The 26,329-nt window shown below is 41.6% G+C and overlaps 1 protein-coding gene across 1 annotated transcript in view; it reads left to right on the forward strand.

Moving 5' to 3' along the window:
• Positions 1–26,329, forward strand: part of AFF3 (ALF transcription elongation factor 3) — a 328,111-nt gene that overhangs the window by 231,340 nt on the left and 70,442 nt on the right. Inside the window, exons 8-9 of the mRNA XM_071568183.1 lie at positions 8,534–8,585; positions 23,370–23,410. Of these exons, the coding sequence (XP_071424284.1) occupies positions 8,534–8,585; positions 23,370–23,410 (93 nt within the window). The remainder of the gene's footprint in view (positions 1–8,533; positions 8,586–23,369; positions 23,411–26,329) is intronic.

Consider the following 26,329-nt stretch of genomic DNA (forward strand, 5'->3'; position numbering starts at 1 on the left):
ATCAAGGAGAAAACCAACTTTGCTGAAAGCTAGTTCAGCTTCAGTGGTCAAGTAAAAGTAGTAATTAGGAATGAAAAAGCAATCTATGTAAGGGACATGAAATTTAAAATGTAAGTAGCATGAATACATGTACATGAACCATAACAGTCAGTCTAAAAAAGAAAATGTGAAATACTGAAAATGGATAAAAGGAATGGATGATACTAGAGGAAAGTTCAAGCACAATAAGAATGTGGATTTTGTTAAGGTATAAAAAGAAAAACAGTAAAGAAATTCTAGCAATAGCCCCTTATTAGCTGGAAATATTAAAGCTGTAATAATATCAAAGTCAATAAATATTTTTTGCATGAGAAAAAACAGGTTTGCTTATTAGACAGACAGGAAGCTGAACAGTGTTTAGAGAAAATGATTTATTTAAACTCAGTTACCCTGACAGAAGTATCCATAAGCCTCAGATCTTCCATACTGCCATGAAGACATGAAGACCACTGGCTAGCAAAATCTAGGATCATTTGTGATGTACCTTGAAATGTGGGGTAAACCCCAAGAGACAGCTAATGCTGTGCAATATGCCAAAAGGCTAAGGAAGAAGGATTCAATTTCAAGGACAGGTTATCTGCCTTCTCCTACAGCACTGGGTTTGGGGGAAGCCCAAAAAGGTTTCCTTTCCTTTAATACCATTAAGGAGCTGAAGGATAGGACCAAAATTATTTGTGTTCAGTGTTTTACTTTCAAGGAAGGAAGTGTAAGTTCTAATCAACGAGAGCTCATTTCATTCTGTGAGGAGTTGGCAACTAGATCGTGGTGTGAAATTATATTCACAGATGATGAAACTTTTTGGAGGATGACAGAGAAAGGAATAGTGAGGATAGAGCAGGTTATCAAATAATCTGAGCAATTTAATAATTCAGCCTCACTTAAACAAAGGAGGCTTGAAAGAAACCAATACGAAGTTATATATCCCAGAACAAAGAAGTCATCCTGGCTCCATTTTTAAGTGGAGACTATACCCTGTGAAGCTGCAACTCTGAAAATGCTTATAAGATGGAGGTGAGCAGACAGCTGGAAGTGAGTGCCAGCAGGATGCCCTGACACAGGGAGATGTCATGAGGCTCTGGCAGGCAGGACAGAGCCCAGAGGATCATATCCCAGGATGGGGACTTGGATCTGCCACTTCCTCACTGCCTTGATGATACAAGACACTTCCCATTTCAATACAGCAAAGTTTGAGAACCTCCAGCATGAGGACAGATGCTTGTAGTACTGGGGAATAGGCAGTAAGACACCATTTGTAAGGAAGTAATCACGGAGTACAAAATCAGACACTGCACCTTCAGTGGGGAGACTTGGCAGTTCTGTCTCAGACACATTAAATTCCCTAAGATTTCTGCCACAGTGGCTGGCACGTAGGCAGAAGTGCAGTTCATGCACTCCTCTTTCATTTCACGTTTGAAATGAATATTTTGTGGATGGCAGCATCAGCAATTGCTCAGAAATCAGAGGGAGAGCATTAGTAAATAACTGCTAATCACACCCTAGAAAGCCTTGGGGGAGCAGGGGTAGGGAGGCAAGAAATGGATTAGAAAATTGCAAGCAGCACATTCAAAACTTTTATTCCTCAAATGTGTTTCCTCTTGGCACACAGAGCATGATTAGCCATGAAACTTTGGTAAGCCCTCAGAGTGATTGGACTACTTAGGCATGAGCTTTCAGAATGTCACTCATGACTCTTCCCCCTTTCTGAGTATTCATGCATTTTTAGGTGGCTTCCTTGCCCTGGGAGTGGGCTCACATGGGTTTGTTTCCCTGCTTTTCTGGGATACTCTGAGTCTTTCTGCCCAAACACCATTCTCAGGAAGTGCTGTGGTCTGTGGGACACTTTGTCACCCCTCTGACAAGGAGTGAGAAAATTCAGGGTATGATTCAATTGCATTTGTTCTCCCTTTCTTTAGAGGCAGAAAATATCACCAGGGCAAACACAGTCCTTCACTGGGGCAGCTGCTGCAGAAGAAACCTTATTTCAACTTCTGCTCATAGGAGAGAGTGATGGCTGCATCCCTCGCAGAGGACTGCCTTGCATTTCTAATAAGACCGTCAGTGTAATGGGAATTTAGCAGAGCATTTAGCCAGTTTAAATGGTTTTGGAGAGTGGTGTAGACCAGCCTAGATGGATTCAAGCCAAGGACAGAAAACTTTTCCTTCAGAGTATCTATTTTTTATTCAAATTGCTAATTCTATTTCTATAGACCGAGTCTGTTTTTCAGGCATTTAAATTCTGCGCTCTGGAATTAAATCTCACATTGATATATAGGCTTCATTCCAGCATTAAGTACATTAATATTTCACTAGCCTGATTTTACTAGCTTTCTCCCTCTGTTTTTAATTAGATTTGACAGTATTCTATATAATCGTGTTTTCCTACATGTTTCTGTGTAGCAGAATTTGCACAAACTGTTTGTTGGGGAATTTTTACAACTTAAACATCATATATTTAGACTGAATTTTAGATTATGCAAGCAGTGCTTGCAGTGGTCTTACAAGCCTGCTGAAAGCTCTATCACAGCATTTATAAAATATCCTCTTGATCTAGCTGTTTACCTCAATCCACAAGCTTTTGACTTTATTTCTTATAAAATACAAATAAATACTACACTTTTCAGATAATATAAATGCATGAGCTTCTTCAAAGTGAAACATTTGCATCAATTATAGCACTAGAGTGAAAAATAATTTCAGCAAGGAGAATCTAATTAATTAAAAATTACTACTGTATGAAACCAGCCAGTCCTATATTTAGGATTAGTAAACAAAGCTATTTGGAATACTTGTTCGGACTGTAGGTAAGTAGTGAATATAACTGGCCATCTGTTATGTGCAGTAACCAAGGTAATAGCAACAACATTTGTTTCCCTTTTTCATTCTTTTTTTTTTTAAAGAAAGGAAACATGTTCATCTGTTTCTTATGAATTCTCTGTAGTTCTTACCAGGCATATTTTATCTTGCATTTCTCTTTTAGAAAGCAATGTAAGACAGCCAGAAACTGAAAGTACATTTGTCTTATTGTAGCTTAAGTCATGTTATGTACATGAGCACTCATAGCTAAAACAATCCCAGTAACATGAGGGCACAGTCTGGATAGGAATGGCATATTCCTACCTGCTGTTCTCTTTCATTTTGCTGGGGACGAGAGTTAAAAGTTTTGTGCAGTGCTGTACCTCCAGGAAGGTTTGGGTTTGGTTTTTTACAACGTGAAGGACTACTTTTCCTTTCCTGTATCAGCACATCAGTTGTAACATTAAACATCCAGGGCCAATCTGAAAGCCTTCTAGCATGCTCCTACTAAGAATAATATCTCTTTTCTTTCTGGGTTTCTGCTAATATCAAAACTAATGTCCAGTTCTTGAAAGGTCACTATGCATGTATGGGAAGGACAGAAAATAAGATGCCAATATTGTGCATTGAAAAATAAGACAATTTTCCAAAAGCATTCAGAATGAAACGATGTGGTAGCATAAACTCAAATGAGCACTTTGTTATTTGAGTCTGGTATTCCATCACAATTGTTTGCTTAGTGGGGTTCCTCTTCAGCTAAAATCAAAGTATTTTTCCACTACTAAAGTTCCTTCCCTACATAATGAGGAGAAATCACAGAAGTCCATAATAAACATGGTATTCCGACTGAGATGCTGCCTAGAATTAAAATGGAAAAATATACTTGCTGAAATTAACACATTAATGAGATCTTTCACACATTGCAAAGATGGTGACTTCTGAGTTTATTTAAATGACAATAGCAACAGATATATATATTTGTGCCCTGGACTTGCAAACCTTTGGCATGCTCTCTCCTAAAGCATTAGTGTTAATGATCTAACTACTATCAATATTTTTCCTTTCCCATCTTGATTCTTTTTTGGTTGTTCTAATTAACAAAATTATCATAAAGAAAGACCACATATTGTATAGTAGCTTAGACCACCAGAGAGACATAAGAGAATTTTCTCCCTCATTTGTGTAACCTTTCTTGAGGTGCCAAAAAGGAATCTAATGATAAAACAAAACCACAGAGGCATTTTTTGAGAGTTACATGCCTCAGTAAGTAATTTGCAGGGGGGAAGGAAAGAATACATTAGGCCAAGGAATGTGAAATTTAGCAGAGGTTAAAGTGAAGTACAAGGTGTGATGCCTGCTGCTTCTTTCAAGTGCACCAGCAGATGTGAAGGATAATTTCCTGACTTGAGGCATGTCTTCACCCTGGAAGATAATAGGTATGAAGGGTCTCAGACTGGCTCCATATGTGACAGTGGATTCCCAACTGGCTGTTGAACACCACCTGTCCCAGACACTGCACCATCAACATCTCCTTCCCCAGCAGCTCCTTCTTCTCAAAAGGAGAATATTTCAGCTCTTTCAGAAATGTTTAACCTAGGTCCTGGCTCCACCTTCACACTTGAAATTTGTTGTTACTCTGATATTAACTCCCAGAGGAAAAACTAGATGTCTTCCTGCTATCTCCTGGAGTCTTGTGAGGGCCGGACATAATGCTTGCCTGGGACTTGATTTTCCACCAACAACAAATCAGAAAAAAATGGCAGACAAACAAAACAGTGCAGTTGCAAGTATCAACTATTTAATTTGAACAATGCGGTTCCTGGGTGTCTCCCATCCCAAATCCTGTGTACTTTTGTCCAGGAACAAGTCCTGGCCCTTTGACATGCTGGGATGAGCAGAAGTCCCACAGGGTCCCTCCGCAGTGCCCCACATGGCCACCCTAGCCCTTGTACCTTACTGGGCCAATGCAGGGAGCAGCTCCCAGATAAAACAGGTCAAGCTTTCTAATAAGCTATGTAGGAGTTTTGGACACAGAGTCACATTGAAATTGCAAGGTGTTGGCTATCACTGCCCTCTAGATGACTTCCTATTTTCCACTGCGTGTAAGTAACCCTCCATTCCCCCCTTCTTCTCCCCTGTGACCGAGTGGCCCATCATCCCAGGCTGCAACTCGTGGTTGGTTACCGGAGAAAGAAACCAGCTGGGTTGCTGAGGCATTTCTCAATATCCCAAACTCACCCTCATTTCCTTTCATGATGTCTCTACCTGTCACATTCTTTGTGAGGAAAGGAAGAAATGCATTAAGTAGAGTGCAGTGAGCACTCCCGCCTCAGCCTTCCACCCCTCGCTGTCTCCACGACCTGACTGAGATTTCACTAAAAATGTGTAATTAGGTTCTGCAAAGTGACTTCCTGACCATATGTGCTCCTTTCAAGTGCAGAAGCCCTAAGTGGTGGTCTGTGCTTTTCAGAGCTGCTGAGTACCTCTTCATTTTTCTTTTGTTTACAAAGTTTTATTCGCTTACCTCTTTACCAGTGTCCACGTACGTCAAAGCCAGGTCCGTTCCAAAATATCTGAAAGCCCATAGAGGATGTCATGGCCTGGATTTTGCATATTCAGAAAAGGGTGTTATAGAAAATAGCTATAAATAGTCCGTGTTTAAAAGGCTGTGTTTGCACATCATCTTGTATGTGTTTGTCTGTTCATTCTTGTACTAGTTTGCCAGAGTACATAAAGAAACCCCATCCTGAGCAAGGGTTGATTTAAATGTGATCTGAAGTGCTCTGATAACACGGAGTGTACCAAAGCTCATTCTGTGCTGAATCTGTGCCAAAGTGCTTTTCAGATAAATTGCAAATTAATGTAACACCTCTTGGAAACTCAAAGAATTTTTTCTTCTCTTCTGTTCTCCCTCTCTTCCAGTGGAGTCTGCTGGTCCAGGTGGAGACTTTTTCTTTTAACCATCATTTTCATGAGCTGTTGAGGAGAAACATTCCTCAAAAGCATCCATACTCAAAATTGATCTAGCCTACTTAAGGTTCTTCTTGCAAACTGGAATCCCTGTAACAAAAACACCCCCTCCTCACTTCTGAGTGTGCTTCTGCCTGGGCTGTGAGAGCTGCCCTGGTGTCCAAAGAGAGTCCCTCTCCAGGACAGCTTCAGCGTTACCTGCCAGGTGACAGGTGTCCTGCTCTGGCTGTAGCTGAGTAGATGAAGGCTGAGAGCCTCATCCAACAGTGAATGCAGTCTGGGAACATGCAGACATGGAGATTATACCTGCACAACTCCTGCCTTTACAAGGTGACCCTACACTGTCTTAACCTGATATATCCTTGTGACAAATACATGGATCGGGCCAACCAGATCCCACTCTAGGGAAAAAAAGCCAGCAAGCATTTTATGATGATGAATTTATTGTTTTTTCTTATCCCTAGTGTTTGGAGCTTGTTTGTACACTGATGATAGTCCCAAAAGAGTCAGGGAGCCCCACGCAGGCGGTGCTATTCTTGGAGAGAGGCGCTTCTGAAATGAGAAACAGACAGGGAAAATAAAGACGGACTAAAACATACCAGCAAGGAGAATTTGATGGGCCAGCCCTGTGGGTTCTTGTTCCTTTTGTGTGGATGGTACCTGATTGCACTCCTTAGCACACACCTCCACACAACCCAAAGGCTTCAAAGAGCATCCTAGTTGCTTCTAATCACATGTTCATAAAACACTTTTTTTAATGTTAATACTGATGTTAATACAAAAATCCAGGATACAAATAAGTAGGTAGAATTATCTAGAACATTTCATTATAAGCTTTTGATTTTCTAGCTTCCATTTAGGAGAAGAACTAAATTGCTAAATCTAAAATAATATTCTTAACTACCACATCACCAGCAGAAATTCATACACTCAAACTCAAGAGACAACACTCTGGCAGTTCTGCTTTTCACACAATAAGCACACCTTTTTATGAGGAAATCACTATAAGTGCAGATTTCACCTCACAGTGCCCAGTTCCAGATGTGAGCTTTCTATTTTCAAGCACTGTTTTCTCAGAGATGCCTTAAACAGATCTAACTAAAAATGAGCAATTATAAGGTTGTTTGGATCCCTCTAAGTGTTGAGTCCAAAACCAGTGTCGATCTTGCCGTGCTTACAGGAAGCTTTGCTCCTCTACTGTAGTTTAGTTTCTGGGAGAGCTGTATCCTGTGTCATCATACCTATGCTGTGTGCTTACTTTTCAGCAGGACTTGTTAGCTGGGTCAATGGCTGCACTGCTACTGCCACCAGAGTTTTTGCTGACTTGGGAGATGGCAGAGAGAGGTTTTTCCTAACAGTGAACATAATTCCAGATAAAACATACCAAGTCCTGCTGTGAGACTGTCAATTCCCTCTAACTCAGTGGGTGTCCAATATATTTAAGGTGTCTGCATTGCAACAAAATTTTGCTTAACTGTTGACTTTGCAGAAGAAAAATCTTGGCGCAAGTAGAAGGAAATGTGGGGGGAAAAAACAAGATGAAATGAACTAACAGGAGTTTTTGCTCTGACCACCAGGCCTGTTCTTATACACCTACATTCCGTGGAAAGTGCTGTGAGAGCAGCAACAGGCAGGGACTGTGCGTATAGCGAGGAGCTGAGGAGAGGGTGGTTAGGCTTGGTGCTCTTTTAAGACACAGCACACAATGTTGCCCATGTAAGAATCATGCTTTTCAGGCACACTCCTGGAAGATCTAGGCACAAGTACAACGAGGTGGTTTGAAATTACTACATATGTCTTCTTGAGATATTTACACTCCAGGGACCACCCACGTCACAGGATGTGTTTGAATTGCTCACCAAGCTTTTTACTGGAGTCGTGATGAAATTACAGATTGTTTTTACCCAGAATGCAAGAAAAATTAGCAACTTACTTACTATTACTATTATTACACAAGCATTTTTTAAAAATAGGTCCCATTGTTGAAGACCTTTCAAGATCTGGGGAAAGTCTTTTTACCTCTTCAACTCCTTTAACTGCTGGTTACTTAACCTTAGCTTGTAAAAAAAAAAGCATGGAAGTAAAAACAGACTCTTCTTCTTTGTGAACCAGTTTAAGCAAGTTAAGGAAAGAATATGGAGTATGAAATCCCCATTAGAAAAGATGCATTATTTTCTGTGTTTACATGACACTGAAATCCTTGCAGATACTCTTGTGCAGAGACAATATATTTTAGTTTTAATTGTTTCAGTCAATGTCAGTTTTACATCAAACATGCAATAAAGTAAAAGTGGCCTTTGGGAAATATCAGTGAACCTTATTTTGTGCTGCAGTGCTGCCAGTGTAAACATCTACTTCTGTTTTGTAAACTCAAAGCCAAATGGAGAGAAATTTTCCTTTCAGAGATACTGCTGACCTGTCAGCATCAAAAATATTATTTTTAGCATATAAAATTGCTTGTCAGTGATTGTAATAGCAAGAATCTTTGCAAAATCCATTATTACTCTAGTAAACATTTTCCTTTAGGCAGCAATAGTAAGAAATTAATTAAGAAGTTAGCTGATAGCAACTGGATAAGAAAACATTATAAAGTGTCACAGCTACAGAGTTACTGGGATAAAATATATTTTCTTTCTATTTATAACATTAAATGTTTACAGTAGCTCTTAGAAGACATTAGCTCTAAAGCATTTTTGGTAGGTTATAATTTATTCTACTGCTTCTTTTCCAGAATGCTCGAAGATGACCTCAAGTTAAGCAGTGATGAAGAAGAGAATGACCAGGTAAGAACCAGACAACTAACATGTCACTTGTGGCGTGTTTCATGTCGAGACTGAGTTACTGCAAATATTTTGCTAATGCTTTTTCAAAGCATACATAGAGGTTATCAAAATACATGGCAGTCCTGTAACTGGTGTAACAGATGTTGCTGTTTGGAGCCAGTCTCCGTGTGCTAACTGCTGGATTGGTAGGAAACAGTCAGCACTGCTCTTGATTTATTACCCTGATGCGACCCAGAAGGTTTTTGTATCAGCTTCCTTCTGATTTGAATTTGTTTTGTTTTAAAGTGCAGCCAAGGAGGAGAGAAACAGGAATTCTGGATTAAGGGTTCAGGCCAAACTTTTGCAGTCATGAGCTGACCCCAGGGATTAGCTGCTGGGCTGCTTATCTCTTACCTGCCTCTGGCATTCCCTGAGTCCTGGCCTCTCCTCTGAGCAATTTTTCGTTCTGTCTGTGCATGGCCCATGCCTACTAAGAAAGCTAAAGAGAACAGAGGAAAAGCCTTGGCTGTGCATTCAGTTCACTCCATAACACAGCAATTAGGGCAATTGCCTGTGTTTTAAAGACCCCAGACTACCTGGCTGGCAGCAGATACATCATTCAAAGTTTTCCATCTGTCAGGAGAGCTGGGTTTTGTTGGCTGTGGAAGGTGTCTCCCAGTTTTGCCTTAAAATATTGCTGTGTTTTGTCTGAGTAATTAAGGACTCAGTAGAATAGCACTGGATCTTGACTTTCCCATGGCCAGCTGAGTGCCTTGTTGCCAAGCAATGCTATGCCATGCTCTCTCCTTCTCAGTATCCTGGCATGGGTGATTTGGTTTGGGATGAGAGGCCAAGAGCCATTTCCCTTCCTTCTTGCCCTAAAATGCATGTCCCATGCCTCCACCAGAGCGATACAAGGGCAGTACTACTCCTGGCTGCATCTCAGAGATGGATGCAGACCTGGATATAACGTGTTTTTCTGTCCTGGTTTTGGCTGGGATAGAGTTAATTTTCTTCCTGGTAGTGGGTACAGTGCTGTGGCTTGGATTCAGTATGAGAGCAATGCTGATAACTCACTGATGTCTCAGTTGTCCCTGAGCAGTGCTTACTTGAGTCAAGGACTTTTCGTTGTCTCATGCTCTGCCAGTGAGCGGGTGCACAAAAGGCTGGGGGGACCCCTGGCCAGGACAGCTGACCCCAACTGGCCAGAGGGATTTCCCTTACCATAGAACATCATGTTCGGTACATAAACTGGAGGGAGTTGGCTGGGAGGGGCTGATGGCTGATCAGGGATGGGCTGGGCATCAGTCAGTGGATGCTGGACAATTGTAAAGTGAACCACTTGTCCTTTCTTGGGGTTTATTTCTTCTCTTTTTTGTCTTCCTTTTTTTGCAATTATTATTCTTTTTTTTTATAATTTCAACTGTTTTTATAGCAACTCATGAGCTTTAAAATTTTTTTTTCTTCCTCTCCTCCCCATCCCACTGGGGTGGGGGGAATGAGCAAGTGGATGCATGGTACTTAGTTGCTGGCTGGAGTTAAACCATGCCAGTTTCAAATATGATTATTTCAGTCAGGGGTAACTAGAGTTACCTAGACTTTTGAAATTCAGGGTCTTAGATAAGTAAGTCTACGTAGGAATGCACAAAGCTTTTTGAGGATTTTCTTTAACTCTTGTTATTAGGTATCTCTATTTTACAATGTATTCCAAACAACAGGTAAATCAAAACTTAATATTTATACTAAACCAGTGTTTCATCTATTTTGAGCAAAGCTTCTTGGTGTTAGAAGATTCAGCATGTAGATTCTATTATTTACATATTTATACAAGTTCTTTTTGTTTAACGTATTTCAGAAACACTTCACCTTAATTACTCTTCCCACTTGTCTAGATAGTTTAAAATACAGCTCATAGACAGCATAGGGCAAAGTAAAGTGAGGGACAGAAGGGATGTCTGAAGAATAGCAAGAGTACATGTAGGTGCCGTGGTGCTTCCAGCAAGGGGCTGGGTGGTAGAAGAGGGACAAGCTGGTGGTCAGGAGAGATAGCTTGTCCTTCAGGTAGGGAGATGTGACCCTGAGTAATGGCTGTCAGACTGGAACAGGCTGGCAGAGCCAGAGAGATGAAATTCTGTTTTGTTTTACAGCAAGTAGAAAAGGACATGTGAAAGTGTTTATCTTGCATGAAGAATATTAGTAGGTTTAGGCAGCGAAGGGATTGTGGAAAAATACTACCATTTAGGTATGTGCACATGGTAACCTTTGTTTAGCACTGTGACTTGTACTTCTTAACATCTTCCATGTGCATGGGAACCCGGGCTTTAAGATGCAGCTGATTCAGCCTAGATCTTTCACCCTGGTGCTTCAACAAGCTCTGCAGAGCCAAGACAGCTTGCCACATGGGCAGCAAGGAGCAGGGCTGAGATCCCATTACTCACTTGTAATCATCACAGGCCCTAGCATGAGCAACTTGTGGAGAGTACTTAGTTATCTGGTCCTTCTTTATAGTCATATTTTTTTCTAACTTGACCCTATAGGCAAAAATCTCCCAGAGGCAAAGGCTGACTCTTACTCTATGAGATGCTTTGCAGAACCTCATCTGAGACCTGCAGGTTTGCTTAAAGAATAGTCCTAAATAAATATGCCTACTGGAAAAACAAAACACTGTGTTTCTATCCACCTAGCAGGAAATAGACCCAAAAAAAAGAACAACACAGACCTTCTCTGATGACAACACTCAGATGACAACATGGATCTGTGTTTAAATGTCAGTGGGAGAACTCAATTCCTTTTACTTCCTAACTCTTTAATCTCCTATCTCCTGAGCTCAGGAACAGTAAAGAAAGCAACCAAAGATGAATGGATAGCAACAGTACATGAGAGATTCCTCATGTAATTAGTTAACCTTTGAGCAGTCAGACTGATTCAAGAAATCCAGTTTCTCAAAGAGCTGAAGGTGAGCTGTACAAGAACTGGGAAGCTTTTCATTTTGCTGATTTCTAAATGGAGTTCAGGGGAAAGACTTTGAAAACTTTGGAGGAGATTTTGCATTTATATCTGAAATTGCCAAGCAGCGAACAGGAAGTTTCTGAAGTGGTGCAAAGGGGACAGGTGCTTCTGTCAGCTCCCAGGGCTGGCATTTGGAGGGCTGTCGCTGGCCCAAGGAATGTGAGCTGTGGATGAGAGAGGCCAAATGCAAGACAGAGACATGATTAAGAGCTTCAAAACTGCAGTGGGCAAAGCATTCCCAACCCTTCCCTGTGTACCAGCAATTAAGGTAGTGAGATTCACAGACCCAAGAGAAGAAAAAGAGAGTAGGTTTGAGTTGAGTATGTGTGCACCCACAGTAATTATATTATCCACACATATTAGTCTCTTAATTTTAATTACATAAATGTATTTTTCCTCTTTAATGAGCATAGTTTATCCATTTAAACTGATCATTTCAATTTTACAGGCAGTGATCATAGGATCTAATATGCAGAGAGAAGATTTCCTGTTGGCATATTTTACACCACACAGATTGAAGAAAATACACTTTTTAATCCCCAATCAATATCTGAAGAGCATGCAATTAACAGATACCAAGGTAGTTAACATAAATCTGCAAGTTAAAGAACCAATTCATTTTGATTTATAACACATAGAGTAATAATTTCATCATCATCTCTCTCAGAAAGCATCTGAAGCTTTGTAGCATGAAGATGTCAAAATTGTACTTAAGATTGTTCAGAGTACTAAATTGTAGTGGTTATTGCCTTTTGGTTCTTTGAAGTGTGGCATAGCACATGAAACAGTCCCCATTATAGTACCCTGTTCTTCTCCGTAGAGGTCACTGGATAACTTAAATCAGTCTTGGGTGAAATATTAAAAAGAGATTGTCAGTTGTAATATGAACAATTCTCTTCTTTCTCCCCATACTTTTCCTTTTACAACATGAACATTTTATTAGAGAAAGTAGTTCTTTTAAGGGGAAAAAGATCACTGGCATCATTTGTGCAATTCATGTCAATCAATAGCCAAATAAATTAACTGACTGGTATACATACATGGAATAATAATCCAACATATTTTTGCAACCCAAGTCTACTTCCTTGTGTGCATTTTTTCTGTGCAGGATCAGGTTGGTTCCCGCTGAAGTTCTGTGGCTGTGAAAATTTATTACCCACAGAGTCAATCTGCATTCTGGCTGCCAAGTCTGAATAAATAGAGTCATTGTGCTTGTCTGGAATATGTAACCAAAGTTCATCGAGTCAGCTTGACTTTCACATCCCATGGGATTCATAAAAGCCAACACCCTGGTATGTGCTCTTGAGTCCTGCCAAAATTTTGTAAAATTGTATAAACAGAAGTGGAAGAAGCAATCAGAACACACTCCCAGGGACATGGCTCTGCACTCCAGCCCCTGCTGATCTCAAAAGGGAAGATACAACTTTAGTACCTTTTTCTTTTCAAAGGAAAAAGAGTAGTATGACTATGGTCCTGCAGCAGCAGGTAAGTGTGGGGGCTAAAGATGCCCCCTCACAGAGGGCACAGGAAGGCAGCAGACAATCCTCTCAGGTTCCTTAATTTCGCTGATGTTCCCCTGCACGGAAGGAACAGAGCAGGCAGCATTTGCCTGCAAGTGGCTGCCCTCCTCAAGAAGGGACAGGGACACATTGGCCCTGCAGGGTTAGAGTGGTGTGAGCAAAACCAGCCCCTCCACAGGCAAAACAAGACAAACAGAAAGCCGTGTTATTTCACAGGAGACCTCGGGGGAAGAGCTGCCTCAAGAAAGTTCACAGCTTCAGGACAGTAAAATAAAGGTCTTTTCAGCCTGGTCTGGCTCTCCACCCAAAGCCCCATGGGGTGATGGCTGCCCACTCAGCCCAGTGCCCTCCTGGGCATCCTGGGGTTACCCCCCCATCCACAGCAGTCTGGGGACAGTCAGGGTGGGCTGCTGGCCCTGGGGGCCTGTCCATGCTTCAGCATCACCCTGCCATGGTTGAGCCATAAAAATTGATGGTAATCAGAGTTAGGCCCACAGCTCCTGTGAGGACATATGTGCCTACACTTCTTTTCCATCACATGTGTCCTGAGAGTCACCAAGGCTCATCCCTGGAAATGCATCTTTCTGGTAGGACTGGGTGCAGCACAGGCACTTAGGACAAGCTAAATCTGTCCTGTCATTGCAACAGTCCATCTCTGTAGTCAGTGGCAATTGGTGTGGGTGTATGCCTATATAAATAGCATTAGGAAATTATTTTTTTTTAAATCATAAAATCTTGTCTCATTTCTTTAGGGGTATCCAAGAACAAGTGAGAAAGAATGTATATAAAAACAATCTGTTTAATAATGTGTAGGATTTTGTCATCTCACTTCTGGATATGGACTGACAACAGAAAAAATGAAAGTTATCCTGAAATGAACAGTCATGCATCTACCTTCTTCCACAAAGAATATTTTTAGTAGAGTCTTTATAAGCAGTACTTCTACATATGAAATGTAATATTCCAGTTAATTTGAAGACATCTGTAATGAATTCTGAATCAAATTGAAAAAGGGGCAAAGCTTTCTTTCTGTGACCCCTCTGTTAGGACAGCACTTTCTAAAGTCAAAGATCAGCTGAGCAGAGCACCAAGGCAGATACATCTAGAGAGAAGAGTTATAGAGGGAAAATTATAACACACCACTGCATAGCCCTCTTCACATATGCCATGTCCAAATATTTTAACCACATTAAGTCATTTTAGTGTTGTGCTCCCTTTTATTCACCTCTTCTTCAGTGCATGATCGGAAGGGAAAATGAATGAAAAAGGAGATGAGAACACTCAGCCCCCGAAAAAAAGAGAAAGCAAAGAGCCTGCATCATTCCCAAAAATTAATCCTTCTCTCAAAAAAAAATGCCCTGATAGACTTAAAGGGAAAAAAATTCTTTCTGATGAGAAGTTTCTCACTCCAGTGAGCACAGAAAAATTATTTCACGGAGTCTGCCTGTATGCAAGTCTGATTGCAACCAAAACAGCACAAATCAGAGATAAGCTAAAGTGGAAAAATTAGGTTTTGGTTAAAGGAATGGTCAATCCTCAGGTTGTTTTTTACTTAATCCATATGTTCTGCTCAGCCCCCTGTCACTATAACATGAGTGTGATTTTAAACTGGAGGAATAGCCACTCTTAACAGCCTTGCTTAACTCTGCTAAGTCTATTATTCTCTGTGTATTAGAGAAGCAGTCCTTTTGGTATCCAAGTTAGCTAGAATCCAGAGTGAGATTTAAACCAGCTGAGCCAAATTCTTTTTTGTGGTTTGCCAGCTCTTACTTTAAAATCTCTGTGACATCTAAATTTGCAGTTCCACAAGGCATGACAAGAAGACCAAGATTGCCTCACTGAAACTGTCAGATGAAACAAAATAAGAGCTCAGTCTTGTCCTGCCAAACTTGGCTCACATCACTGCCTATCTTACAAAATCAGATTCAATGTCTGGCTGGCAGGAAGGTTCAGGCTCTAAATTTGAATGCCACCACCATGAATGACAGTGAAAAAAGTTAGAGACCAGCTTGGCTCTTGGACGTGCCCAAAATTTGGGGACATTTGAACACAGCACTCTGATCTCCATGCTTCTCAGCAGCAAACCTCTAAAAAATAAACTGGAAAATAAACTTAAAGAACAGGACCGTCTTCCTCGTCTCTTTATGTGGATTCCGTGACTAAGCTAAGTTTCAGTCAATCTCCAAAGCCAGCCCTTTTTCACCAGTGTCACCTTTTTCTGAGATAAACACTCTCTCTGTATCTGCCATGACATCCTTAACCCCATCTTCTTGAAATCTGTGGCTAGAACTTCTCCCCCGTTGTGAACTGGAATTGCTGTATAAGCGTCTGTCTTGACTGGAGTGGGAACATATCCCAGTGCAATCAATTCAGCAGTGTTGGCTAACTTGAGGCATAACAAAGGATTAGATCCCGCATCTCTGGGCTGTCCCAGTCTCCCATGAACGCTCCAGCCCATGTGCCACTCAAACGTGGCCACAGAGTCTGTTTGCCTTCAGGCAAACTCATTCCAGCATGCCTTTAAGAGAATGGCTAAATAACCAGCAGTCACAAATAATTTAGAGCACAAATTAGTGCCATTTGTAATATTGCAGCTTTCAAAAGCTGCAAGAGGAAAATGTACCCTGTTTGTGTCTCTCTCACACGTGTGCACACGCTCATGCGTGCACACAAACACAGATTCCCAGCCTCTCTAGGAGCTTTGCTCTCCCTGCCCATTCAGCTCAGGCTGGGGTGGTGTCAGCGTGAGGGGCTGTATGGAAGAGAGGTAGCCCACAGAGATGGGGGACAGCAGAAACAGAGGCAGGTGAGAGCATGTCAGAAAACAAAATAAATGCAAAATGAGAACAGGATTAAAGGAATAAAAAATAAATTAATGAAGAAAAGAAATTGTGGGGAAAAGGACATTATAAAGGGAGTAGCAGCTATATTAGAACACGGTGAGAAATAGGTAAAAAGAGCCAGCGGCCAATCCATCAAAACTAACATTTAGGAAAAAGAAACTGAGGAACCATTGCTAGTATTTCTCCTACACCTTGTATGAAATCTGTCTCCTCTGAGGTCAGAGAGAGTTTAGCCACTGATTTCAATCAACCTAGGATGTTATGCCCTGTCTTCTTTTTTATTCCTAGCACAATCCAAGCAGATACTTGGGTAGGAGCAATTGCGTCATAGTTGATTGACATGGCACATCCCTGGGAAGAGTAACCACTATTTGGGGAATTTAGGCTTGTATTTCCCGTATTTTCACATATACAGACTTGTGGAAAAAAATAAAAAACCCCAACAGTTTAATTTCCGTGCATTCAGTTTTCCAAATAAATCTTGTAAAGCCTGTGGCACAACACAGACAATTTTTATCTGTGATATTCTAAGCACTTCAACTGAGTTACTTTTTCCTGGATAAGGAGACTACTTCTGTGGAGACAGAGTACGTTTTCCAAGGTGACTACTGCATCGTTTCCCATGAACCTTCCTCCAGTGGCATTGGAAATTAAGTAATTTATTAATGTAAAATATCAAGGATTTTTCTTCTGCTCATCTCCACTGAAAGAAAGATTAAAGTCAGCTCATCTGCATTGAAGCCCTGCATGATTGTTGGGGCCAGACTGCAGGAAAAATCTGAACAGATGCAGGACAGAAGACTCAACATTTACAGATCTGTAGAATTCTCTGTATGCTTAATACCCATGCTAATTATACATCAGTTTGGAGATCCAAATCACTTAACAAGTATTAACTGCTTAATATAATGTCCCAGAGCGGTATTTAGGTAGGGCTAAGCAAGAATTATTATCTCTGTAGGACTGACAAGGGAGACTGAGACTGAGATGTGGCTTATTTGAAGGCACATGGCAAGTGAGCTGCAAAGTTAGGATTAGTGCTTGGGTCTTTCACTCCCAGGTGCCATTTTCAAGTCACTAGACTGTGTTGCCACTGAAGATTAATAAGGATTAATGTGCAAAGCAGAGGAGAAAGAACAATGTACGCCAAATATATAATAATAAAACTCCAGGGTGAAAAATTGATACTGAGGTGTTGAAAGGCCCAGAGAAATCATGAAATCCAGAAGGAGTTTTATGGTTTCTTAAAAGATGTGGCTCTGATGATAACCAACTCCAAAATGGGAAGGAAGGGAGACCTTTTTAAATCTTACAGCCTATAAATCTTAAACAAATATGAACCAGACAGTGAAAATCACATTCATACATTTATATTGCAAATTTACAGAGAAACACTCAAGCTGCAGTTTACGAGTGATTTTAAATCCCTCAGAAATCCACACTCGAAAGCAATCCTCAAACAAAGCCCCTTGGAACACTGAGTAGTACAGGATAACGTGGTGAGGGAAGGCACGTTAGGAATCACTTAGGATAAATTGCCTGACGTGATCTCCTCGGGCAACTTCTTGTGGCCACAAAATACTCACAAGCATTTAAACAGGGCAAGTCTGCATAGGTGTGAGAGGTTTTCACTAACCTCTGTTTCCAGTTCTGATGAGAGGATCATTGCAACGCTGTGCAGCTTCGCACCCTTCAAGGAGAACACTGAAAACTGGAGAAGGTTTCAAGAGGAGGGAGAAAGGTGCTTAACACATTCGGAAAACATGCCTTGGAGTGAAAGATACCCACACAATGAGCTGAGCTTGTCTGAAGCAGGGCCAGCAGCTGACTCGATCACAGTCTAATAAACACCTGTGATGAGAGAGAAGCTTTGAGGCTGGAAGGCAACTCTGTCTCACAGGCAAAGGTCTAACTTCAGCACAAGAGGGTGTTTATAAACAGAGCTGGCTATCCCCACATCTTAACACAGAAGGTGTATGTGGTTGGATTGAGGTGAGTTCACCATAAAAGGATTATCTGAAAGTTTTGCTCTGGGTCCACAACAGCATCCAGATCTGAAGCAGACGAAAAGCTCTGGAGAATCCTATAGCCCAAGTTACAGCATGCAATCAGGTTTTGCCTTCACAAAGTTTTCTTCCTGGCTTTGCTAGCTTAGTAAGGAACTGCATTTAAGCTTAAAACAAACAGAATCTTAGGAAATTAGAACAGAATCAACATGGAAGACATATGAAGAGTGAAACATGAAAGAGGACAGATATAAAAGTGTTTTTTCTGGTCTGGTTCCTAAATGGCAGTATATAGTAATGACACCTTTCCTTAACCCTGGCTTGGAAAAAGCTCACTAACTGCAGTCCAAGACAGGGTGGTTGATAATATGAGAGCTGCTGACTTAAGAGCATACACGGTTCACTGCACAGTTCCAAAGCAGCACCTACCACCCAAGGAAGACAAACGAAATGCTCCAGAAGCAGTGCACTTTACTGATGAACAGGCAGCACATACTGCTACAGTTCACCAAAGAAATGGTTTGAATTCTAACACCTGTGCCATCTCAGTGAAGTCTCTGGTATAGCTCATGTAACTCCATAGAATCACTCTAGCTGAGCTTTCCCACGATAACAGCAGTTAATCCACGGGACGGGCAAAATGGAAAGCAAAATGTCTGAATCTGCCAGCAGTCAATTTACTGGCTTTTATTTGCCAAAGCTGTCATGGGTGAGGTATAGGAAAATGCATCCACAGTCAGTCTGCAGTGCCTCCAAGACAGTCTTCCAAGCCCAGAAGAACATACTTCAGTAGTTCTCTCATTTGTTTCTTATCCAAAAATGCCTGTGAGCCCAGCAGTTTATGAAACAATTCTTTTAAAACAAATTAAAAAAAAAAGAGGGATTTCTGGGGACCACTCTTAACACTCCTGTATCTCCATCTCAATAGCTGTATTCAACCCGTTCTGCTCACTGCTCAGTCCCAATTACAATGAGCTAGTTCACTGCTCAGTCCCAATTACAATAAAAGTATTTAATTTCCTCTCTGATTTCCCTTCAACAACAGATTGCAACTTGTGACACTTCAAGCTAATTTTGGTAGCTCATTTAACATACACTGAAACCTGAATATGTTCCCAAGCTCTGGCTCATTGCAATAAGGCATGGAGAAAGGACATGAAATCTCTGGAGATTGAGAACCCGACCGTGATTACTGCTGGCTGAAAACTTGTTTTGTCCCAGTAGTCTTGGGGTATGGCTATAGTCTTCTGTGAATGATGAATGGGGACTATTGGCAGGTCAATGAAACTCTGCCTTAAATATATCTGAGCCAGCTCAGGTGGGGGTCAAAGAAGTCTAACCAGCCAGTATCCTGCAATTTGTAACTCTTGATGTAGTGAAATGCCATAATTCATCTCATTTGCTATGGCTGGTTTCTCTAGCCCAAATACCTCAGTCACCTGAGTGATTATTTTCTTTCCCTTCCTTGCTTGCTACTCAGCACTAAAGTTATTATGTGGTGAGTTTGCCACCAGTATCCATGTTCATATTGAGGAGAACCTTCTTCCATTAGTAACCCCAATTATTCAAAGAACTGAAAATTCAGGATTATGTTCATTGCTGGTGAACACTCTCAACCACTTATCAAGAGAATATTAAGCTTCCCATAAAGTACTTTTTAGTGGTAAGTCTTAGATAGTTAAATTCTGTCAGCAATACCCAACTTCAAAATTATTTCTTATCCCCAATTTCTGTAACCAGCATAGTCATTTACTTCCAGAAATAATAAAGACTGTAGAACATATTCCCATCTTTCTTGATGGATGATAAGTTGGCCTCAGTAAAGTTGTTAACGATGTAAAATAAAATGCAAATTAAATAGCACAATCAAAATCTAGCTATTAAAAATAGTCATGCAGGCAGTATATGATACTAAGTACCCTTTTGCTTACATTGTAAGATAGATAATGCCAGCATATTATAAATATAATAAATCACAAAAAGCTGTTCCTATAGTCATGAGTTTCTCAAACTGTGGGTCATGACCCTCCATGGGGATTCATTAATGTCTTTGAATGGGGTCACAAAGAAACTATTAGCAAAAAGTGAGGGCAGGTACTTCCCCCTAAGTTGAGCAGCCCAGTGTTGTGGCAGGGGAACAGGAGAACAGACTGTAATTAGTGGCTGCAAGTATTTATGCTTGCTAGGGAACTGCTAACTACCTTTAATTACAACGGCTCACTTTCTCCAGGAGAGGGGAGCAATACAGACTAGAATTAAAATTGCTGGATAGTTGCTAACTGCCTTTCATTGCAGGCAATAGATTTGTTTCTCCAGGGAGGAAGAATAAACTTGTGACTGGATCTTATTCCCCCATCACTGAGAAATGGGGACATTACCAACTCAGGGAGTCACACAAATACGCAATCAAACAGGGTTGTATTTTCAGACTGTAAGAAAGAAATCAATAGTCTCATTTAGGGAATGTGTGAGCACCAGGCAAAGACTGAGGTGCCCCATGCAATTTGCATTGCACCTTGGTGAAGAAGGATGTTTATTAAAGGACTTAAAATGAGAGGGTAATTGAAAAGTAGAATGATCTCATTGAATAGCACGAGTACACTTCTCTCTGCTGCCCTGCCTGTCATTCAAACTCACTTTCTTGCCCAGAAGGGAATCACATTTTCAAATCTCTCAGCAACTGGATGCACCAAGGTGGAAACTGAAGATTAGCACATAAGGCTGCAGCCCCTCACCACGTGTCCTGGCTCAGTACACCAAATGGGTCAAGGCAAGAGTCCTCCTCTCTTCCCTCCTGAGGGCAGCTTTCCTCAAACCTGGACAGAAAGTATCCAGCAGTTCTCTCTCTCAAAATTAGGGATTTTAGGGAAATAGAACAGTGATATGAACCCTACATCCCATATTAGGAGCTTTTACTGTCATCAAAATCCATTTTTGCTTTCTTGAGGTCTCTGCAATATCCATAAGGCCGTGGCTACAGAGCAGGCTGTCTCCTTCAGTGCCTTCTGGCTATGACAGCCACCATGTGCCTTGCTCCAGGAGTGCTCTGCAGATCCAGACAGGAGTGGAAGTGATGTCAGGTGAAAGCAACCTTGCTGCTGGTCATGACCATGTCAGCAACAAAGGTCTTTGCTGCACTACCCCATGATCCTGTTCTCATTCTCACACTGCACCCTGTGATGTGGCACCCTCTCCCTGGGGAGGCAGCTCAGAAAAGGGATCCAGGTTACAAATAACACGGGGAAACTGAGGAGGATGAGAAAAAAAAAAGGTGGAGGAAAATAGTTATTTTTCGGCTGGATCAGTTTTCCAACCTGTTGTATTGCACAACCACATGAGCACCTTATGATGGCCTGACCCAAGAGTGGGAAATACATAAGGGGTTTAAACAGCACTGCCAGGTAGTGGCTGCCTGTGAGGGAAAGACCAGCCCTGGCTGCTGGTGGAAGAGGAGAAGAAAAGGTGACCTGAATAGTATCCACACAACTTGGTCATGGAAAAGGATTCTGATAATGAGAGGATGCTCCTGAGTTTTGCAGGCAAAGGTGTAACATAGCACAAGCCTCAGCATCAAAGCTGCACAGCTTGAAACTCAAAATGGACGTAGCTTCCCACAAGTGAAGGTGATGGGGTGTGGTGGGAGAGGAATCTGTGTTGGCTCAGGGTGTTAAAGAAGAGATTAAGCCGTAAGTCATTCTTAAACCTAAGGAGTTTGGGTCTCCCCTGTGCTTGTGTGCAAGAAGTGGGATGAAATTGTCCTGACAAACCCCTTGCAGAGGAGATAGGGAAAATTATGCCAGCCCGCTGGACTGGAGCCGGGCACGAGAGAGTGGCACTCTCTTTAAAGCCTGCCCTGTACTCAGTGGCCTGGATGGCATGGCTGGTGTCCTATCCAAAGAGCATGCAAATAGTATGACCTACTGGAAACAGTGAAAAATACCAGACTCACCATATGATTTTCCTAACACTAAAAACAATGTGATCATGCCATGGACACACTCTCACTGAGCTGCCAGTGCCTTCCAATTCCTTCCCACAGGTTCTCTGCCCACTGCAGAAAGTCAACACTAAGGAAAAACCCTCCAGCAAGCCATACCACCGTGTCTTCTGACAATTTGATATGTAATACACAGCAAACTGCATCTCCCCAGGGAACATAGGAGGTACAAATTGTACCAGAAAGTTCACAGAGCACAAATCCTGATTCAAAAATCAACTGCAAACTCTTCCCATTCCTGTCAGATCTTCAGAAATCCATTCTGGGGATCTTTTCACACCTTTCTGTGAAATGGCACATAACTGCAACCACAAGTCGGGTTTTATCAAGTGTTTTTTGCAGCCTGTCAGCAACATTTTGACAAGCCAGAAAGGTTACCTCCATGCTCTCTGGTGCTGAGCAGGATGCCTGTAAGCCATCCAGCCTGTCTGGGAATAAGGGTGCAGCCCCCAGCAGCCTGAGAAGCCAGGGAGAACAGTTTCAAAATTTATTTACTGGTAAAAAACCTAGATTCCTCACCCCTTGAGTCTCCATACTGCCTAGCTCTGTGTCCCTCCTGTGCCATGTGAGGCATAGCCCGGACAGGTATAGCTGGGAAGAGGATGCTCTGGACAGCTCCAAGTACAATGGAGGTTTTAAGGTGGATTTTCAAAATGTTACAGATTTCATCTTTGCTTAGCAGCTAGTTACTGTGCCGAAGCCATGAATCACACCACTTGAAGTGATTGAAGGAGGGGAAAGAATAATAATAATAAAGTGGCAAACTAGCTCAGGGATAGGCTTGGGAGTCCTATTAAACTTGAGAGGCTACAATTTCTATTCCCAGACCTGCTGGTTAACACAAGAAAAAGCATCATGCTTCCCCACCCCATCCAAAGAGTTGTACGAGGCAAAAACTGAAGAGCAAACCAGCAACAAGTCAATCCTGTACTGTGTAGGCAAACATTGCCAGCAGATTAACATGGCAGCACTCATGAAAAGTCTGCAGCAGCCCTGGCAAGCTTTGCAAATTTTGTAATTCATCGCAAAAGGAAGCAAATATGTGATGTTTGTTTCTGTGGAAGAATGGGAGGAGACTAATGGTAAAGGAGAGGGAATGGCATTGCGGAAGCGGGGAGAGGGGAAAGCAGAAAGCCGAGCCCTGGCGAGTTTGCAGGGACCCGCAGAAAAAATTGTGTAAATGAGTAGTTCAGACCTCAAGTACCGTGCGCTGCTTTGACAATCTTCTGGGTTTTGGCATTTTAAACAAAGTGTTCTTACATTTACCAGGCTGGAATGCCCATTTGACTATAGACTCTCTGCTACTTTGCTTGTACTTTAACATTTTGGACACATGACAAAAATGTGTGTAACGCATTTTTTAAAGTGTTGATTGTGCTCGTAATTTTCAAGTCAGAATATAAAATAAACATCTCTGCCCTTTCTTCCAGCAGGCAGCACAGAGATCTGCTCTCCGCGTTCTATCTGACAGGTACATTTTGTCATTTTTATGAACTATAAATTGCTTTATGAAACGTTGAGCCCTATTTATTGTGGCATATAACTCATAATCGGATTTTGTCCCCAAAGTATCTGTGAACTGGGATGTTAAACATTTTGCATGCTTGGATTTGTCATGCATGTGTAGAGTTTATTACTGCAAAAATCACAGTCTTGTTGTATTTCATACAGAGTATGCAGAATCCCTTGTTGTGATACCAAACGAGAGATAAGAAACTTACTGGAGAAGGCATGAATGATGCAGTAAATTCTGAGCTTTCGAGTTTGCTGAGATATATCTGAGCTCATTTTTCAGCAATAAGTACTTCATTTATTCCGAGATGTTCTCTTTTGACTTTTTCCAAATCCTTTCCCTGGGAATTACATTTCTTTTGATGAGATTCTCTGTATGTCTTATGCACAAAAACAATGCCCTTTTTTACCCCTTAAGTTTTAAGGGATTGGTATTTTGGAGGAATTTGATTAATTTTTTCACTTCTTCTGGAACTGCAGCAGTGCTCCAGGCAGATAAGCTGGGGACCTAATCCTTAGACAGCGTTCAGGCTTTACTCAGCTCTTTTTCAAGCAAAAATCCATGAAATTCAATGGGAAACTTGCCTGAGTGAGGAATTCAGGATTTGGGCCATGGTAAATGTTATAGTTGGGCTGTAGGTCTGCACAGGTATTTACCTTAAATGACTTTCATGAAAGAGGATTGATTGAAATATAAGGTAGCTTTCTGAGACGGCCCTGATTTCTTTTCCAGTTTTGGGAAAGGGAGGAGGGAAAGGGGTGGAGAGACTGTACATTTTAGTGCCTGTGAAAAAGAACTAGCAGATTTACATTTTTCCACAAATGAGGTACTGTGTCATGCAGGCTGACACAGAGTAAATTTCCCCATGCCTTGTTGGCAGCCCCCTCTGCTCCGTCTGGCCCCCAGCCCCCCGCCTCCCTGGGAATAAGTGGTAATTGACTCTGGAAGGCAGCTCAGGCCAGGATTTCTCCAGAGCAGAGCCTGTCACTTAGGCTGAATTATATGTTGTGCATGGATGAATAACATTTCTCTCTGCTTGGAGGCTAAGACGGCCAAAATTATCGACCTTCCCTTTCCAAGTTTACAAACACTGTTTTGTTTAGAATTTTTTGCCCCCCCTTTAAGGGAAAAAAAATCCCCAGTGAAATGTATGGGATGTGGGTGAAATTGCTGGCATGGTTATGGGGCACAGAACTATTTGCTGTAACTGGAATGAATGCCAAAAGAAAGAGGAGCTGGAGTCAGCATTATGCCCCTCTCCCTGGAGGTGTGCAAGCTCACCCCTAAGGCAAAGCAGATTTTGCTCTTGGTGGGGACCAAAGGGAACATGGTGTTTTTTTCTCAGCATACTTCCCCTGGGCTGAACTAGGAACATTCCTACAGAAGTGCCCTTGGAGGTAACTAACAAGCCCCAAGCCCCGCAGAAAGAAAAGTGGTGGTAGATAGATGGTCCCTACCTCATCAAAGGTGGTAAGGGAACTGGTTGCAGGCTGCCCTCATCTGCAAGGCAAAAGGGCTTTGGTGTTTACCATCACCCTCCTCCCCCGACTTCTGCAGGGGGTGCTGGGAAGGCTGGGGGTGCACCCTGGGGGTTGCCTCTCTGCCACCCATTACCTCACTGCAGCGAGTGAGCATGAGAGCAGGGAATCAAAATCTCACACTGTGATGGCAGGTTCTGTCTCTTCTTGGCTAAAGTGAGGGTGCCTGCAATACTGCTGCTCGTTAGTTGTGTCCTAGTAGCAGCTAAGAGCTCCCAGTCACACACCAGCATTTCCCAGCACCAAGGGAGATGGCAGCTTATATGAAGCCTTCAGTAATTTTGCCCATTTTTAAAAAATATTCTCCAGCAGTTGTTGCAGTTCTTGTTTTCAGTTTCTATTAAAGAGGTACCAGTTAGCTAAACTAAAAGAGGAGTTAAAAAAGAGAGTTTTTAAACCTGTAGCCATTGATTTCTGTAGTGTATCACACTCAGTTTTGTTTTCAGAATGACAAAGTAAGCCCCAGCAGATTTATGTGCAAACACAAAGATTAGTGACCCAGAAGCTTGATTGAAACAGCTTTTCTGCTTCCAGAAGACAGGTTGCTCTGCACATGCACTGACTATTTTGTCAGGCAAGATGCACTGGCCCCATTAGCTTTTCATTCTCTCATGAAAAGACCTCAGTGTTTATACAGCACAGCTTGGTTTTAATTTTATTGTGCTCTCCAGTAAAGTGGCCTAACTCTACAGATTACTCAGTTTCTAGGACAGCGAAGAGCAAGAACTTAACTCATATACCTTAATGGTATAGTGCTGGCATATTTTCAATTGTCTGACTCTCATACCCACTGCCTGAATAGTTTTCAAATGAAGAAAAATGTCTGTAACTAAAATATTCAGTGTGTTCTGTTGTTATTTAACAGTAAGCAGTGTGGTTAAGCCAGGTCTTAAACCTGCTTAATCCCACTGAGCTAAATAGATTTTATTATTGACTCCCATGGTTCCAGAACTCTGACCTTAAGGCTGAAGTTAAAAGCTAATTTTTTTGCAGTCTGTTCCACTAACCCAGAAGCACTTGCTTGCTGGATACATTTGCAGTGGAGAATGTCCAGCTGTAAATTACAGCTGTTTGCAATCATACCCAAACATAACATTCATTATTATTCTTTTGTTCTTTTTAGGCTGAAAAGCCCACCATGAGGGAGACCGCACAACACTTAATCCACACATTAAATTTATTCACAGCTCATATTCATGTGCAAGATAAGATTTTCCATGAAGTAAAGATTTACAGTGGTCCTAGGGCACTTTTATTCCCCTGGCTGCTTTTATTTCTCTATGCTGAAGCGTAGGCCAAGTGGGTCTGAGTTTTGACCACTTAGAGGGAAATGTTGTAC

The sequence above is a fragment of the Pithys albifrons genome, chromosome 1 (assembly GCF_047495875.1).
Source record: "Pithys albifrons albifrons isolate INPA30051 chromosome 1, PitAlb_v1, whole genome shotgun sequence".
NCBI lineage: Eukaryota > Metazoa > Chordata > Aves > Passeriformes > Thamnophilidae > Pithys > Pithys albifrons.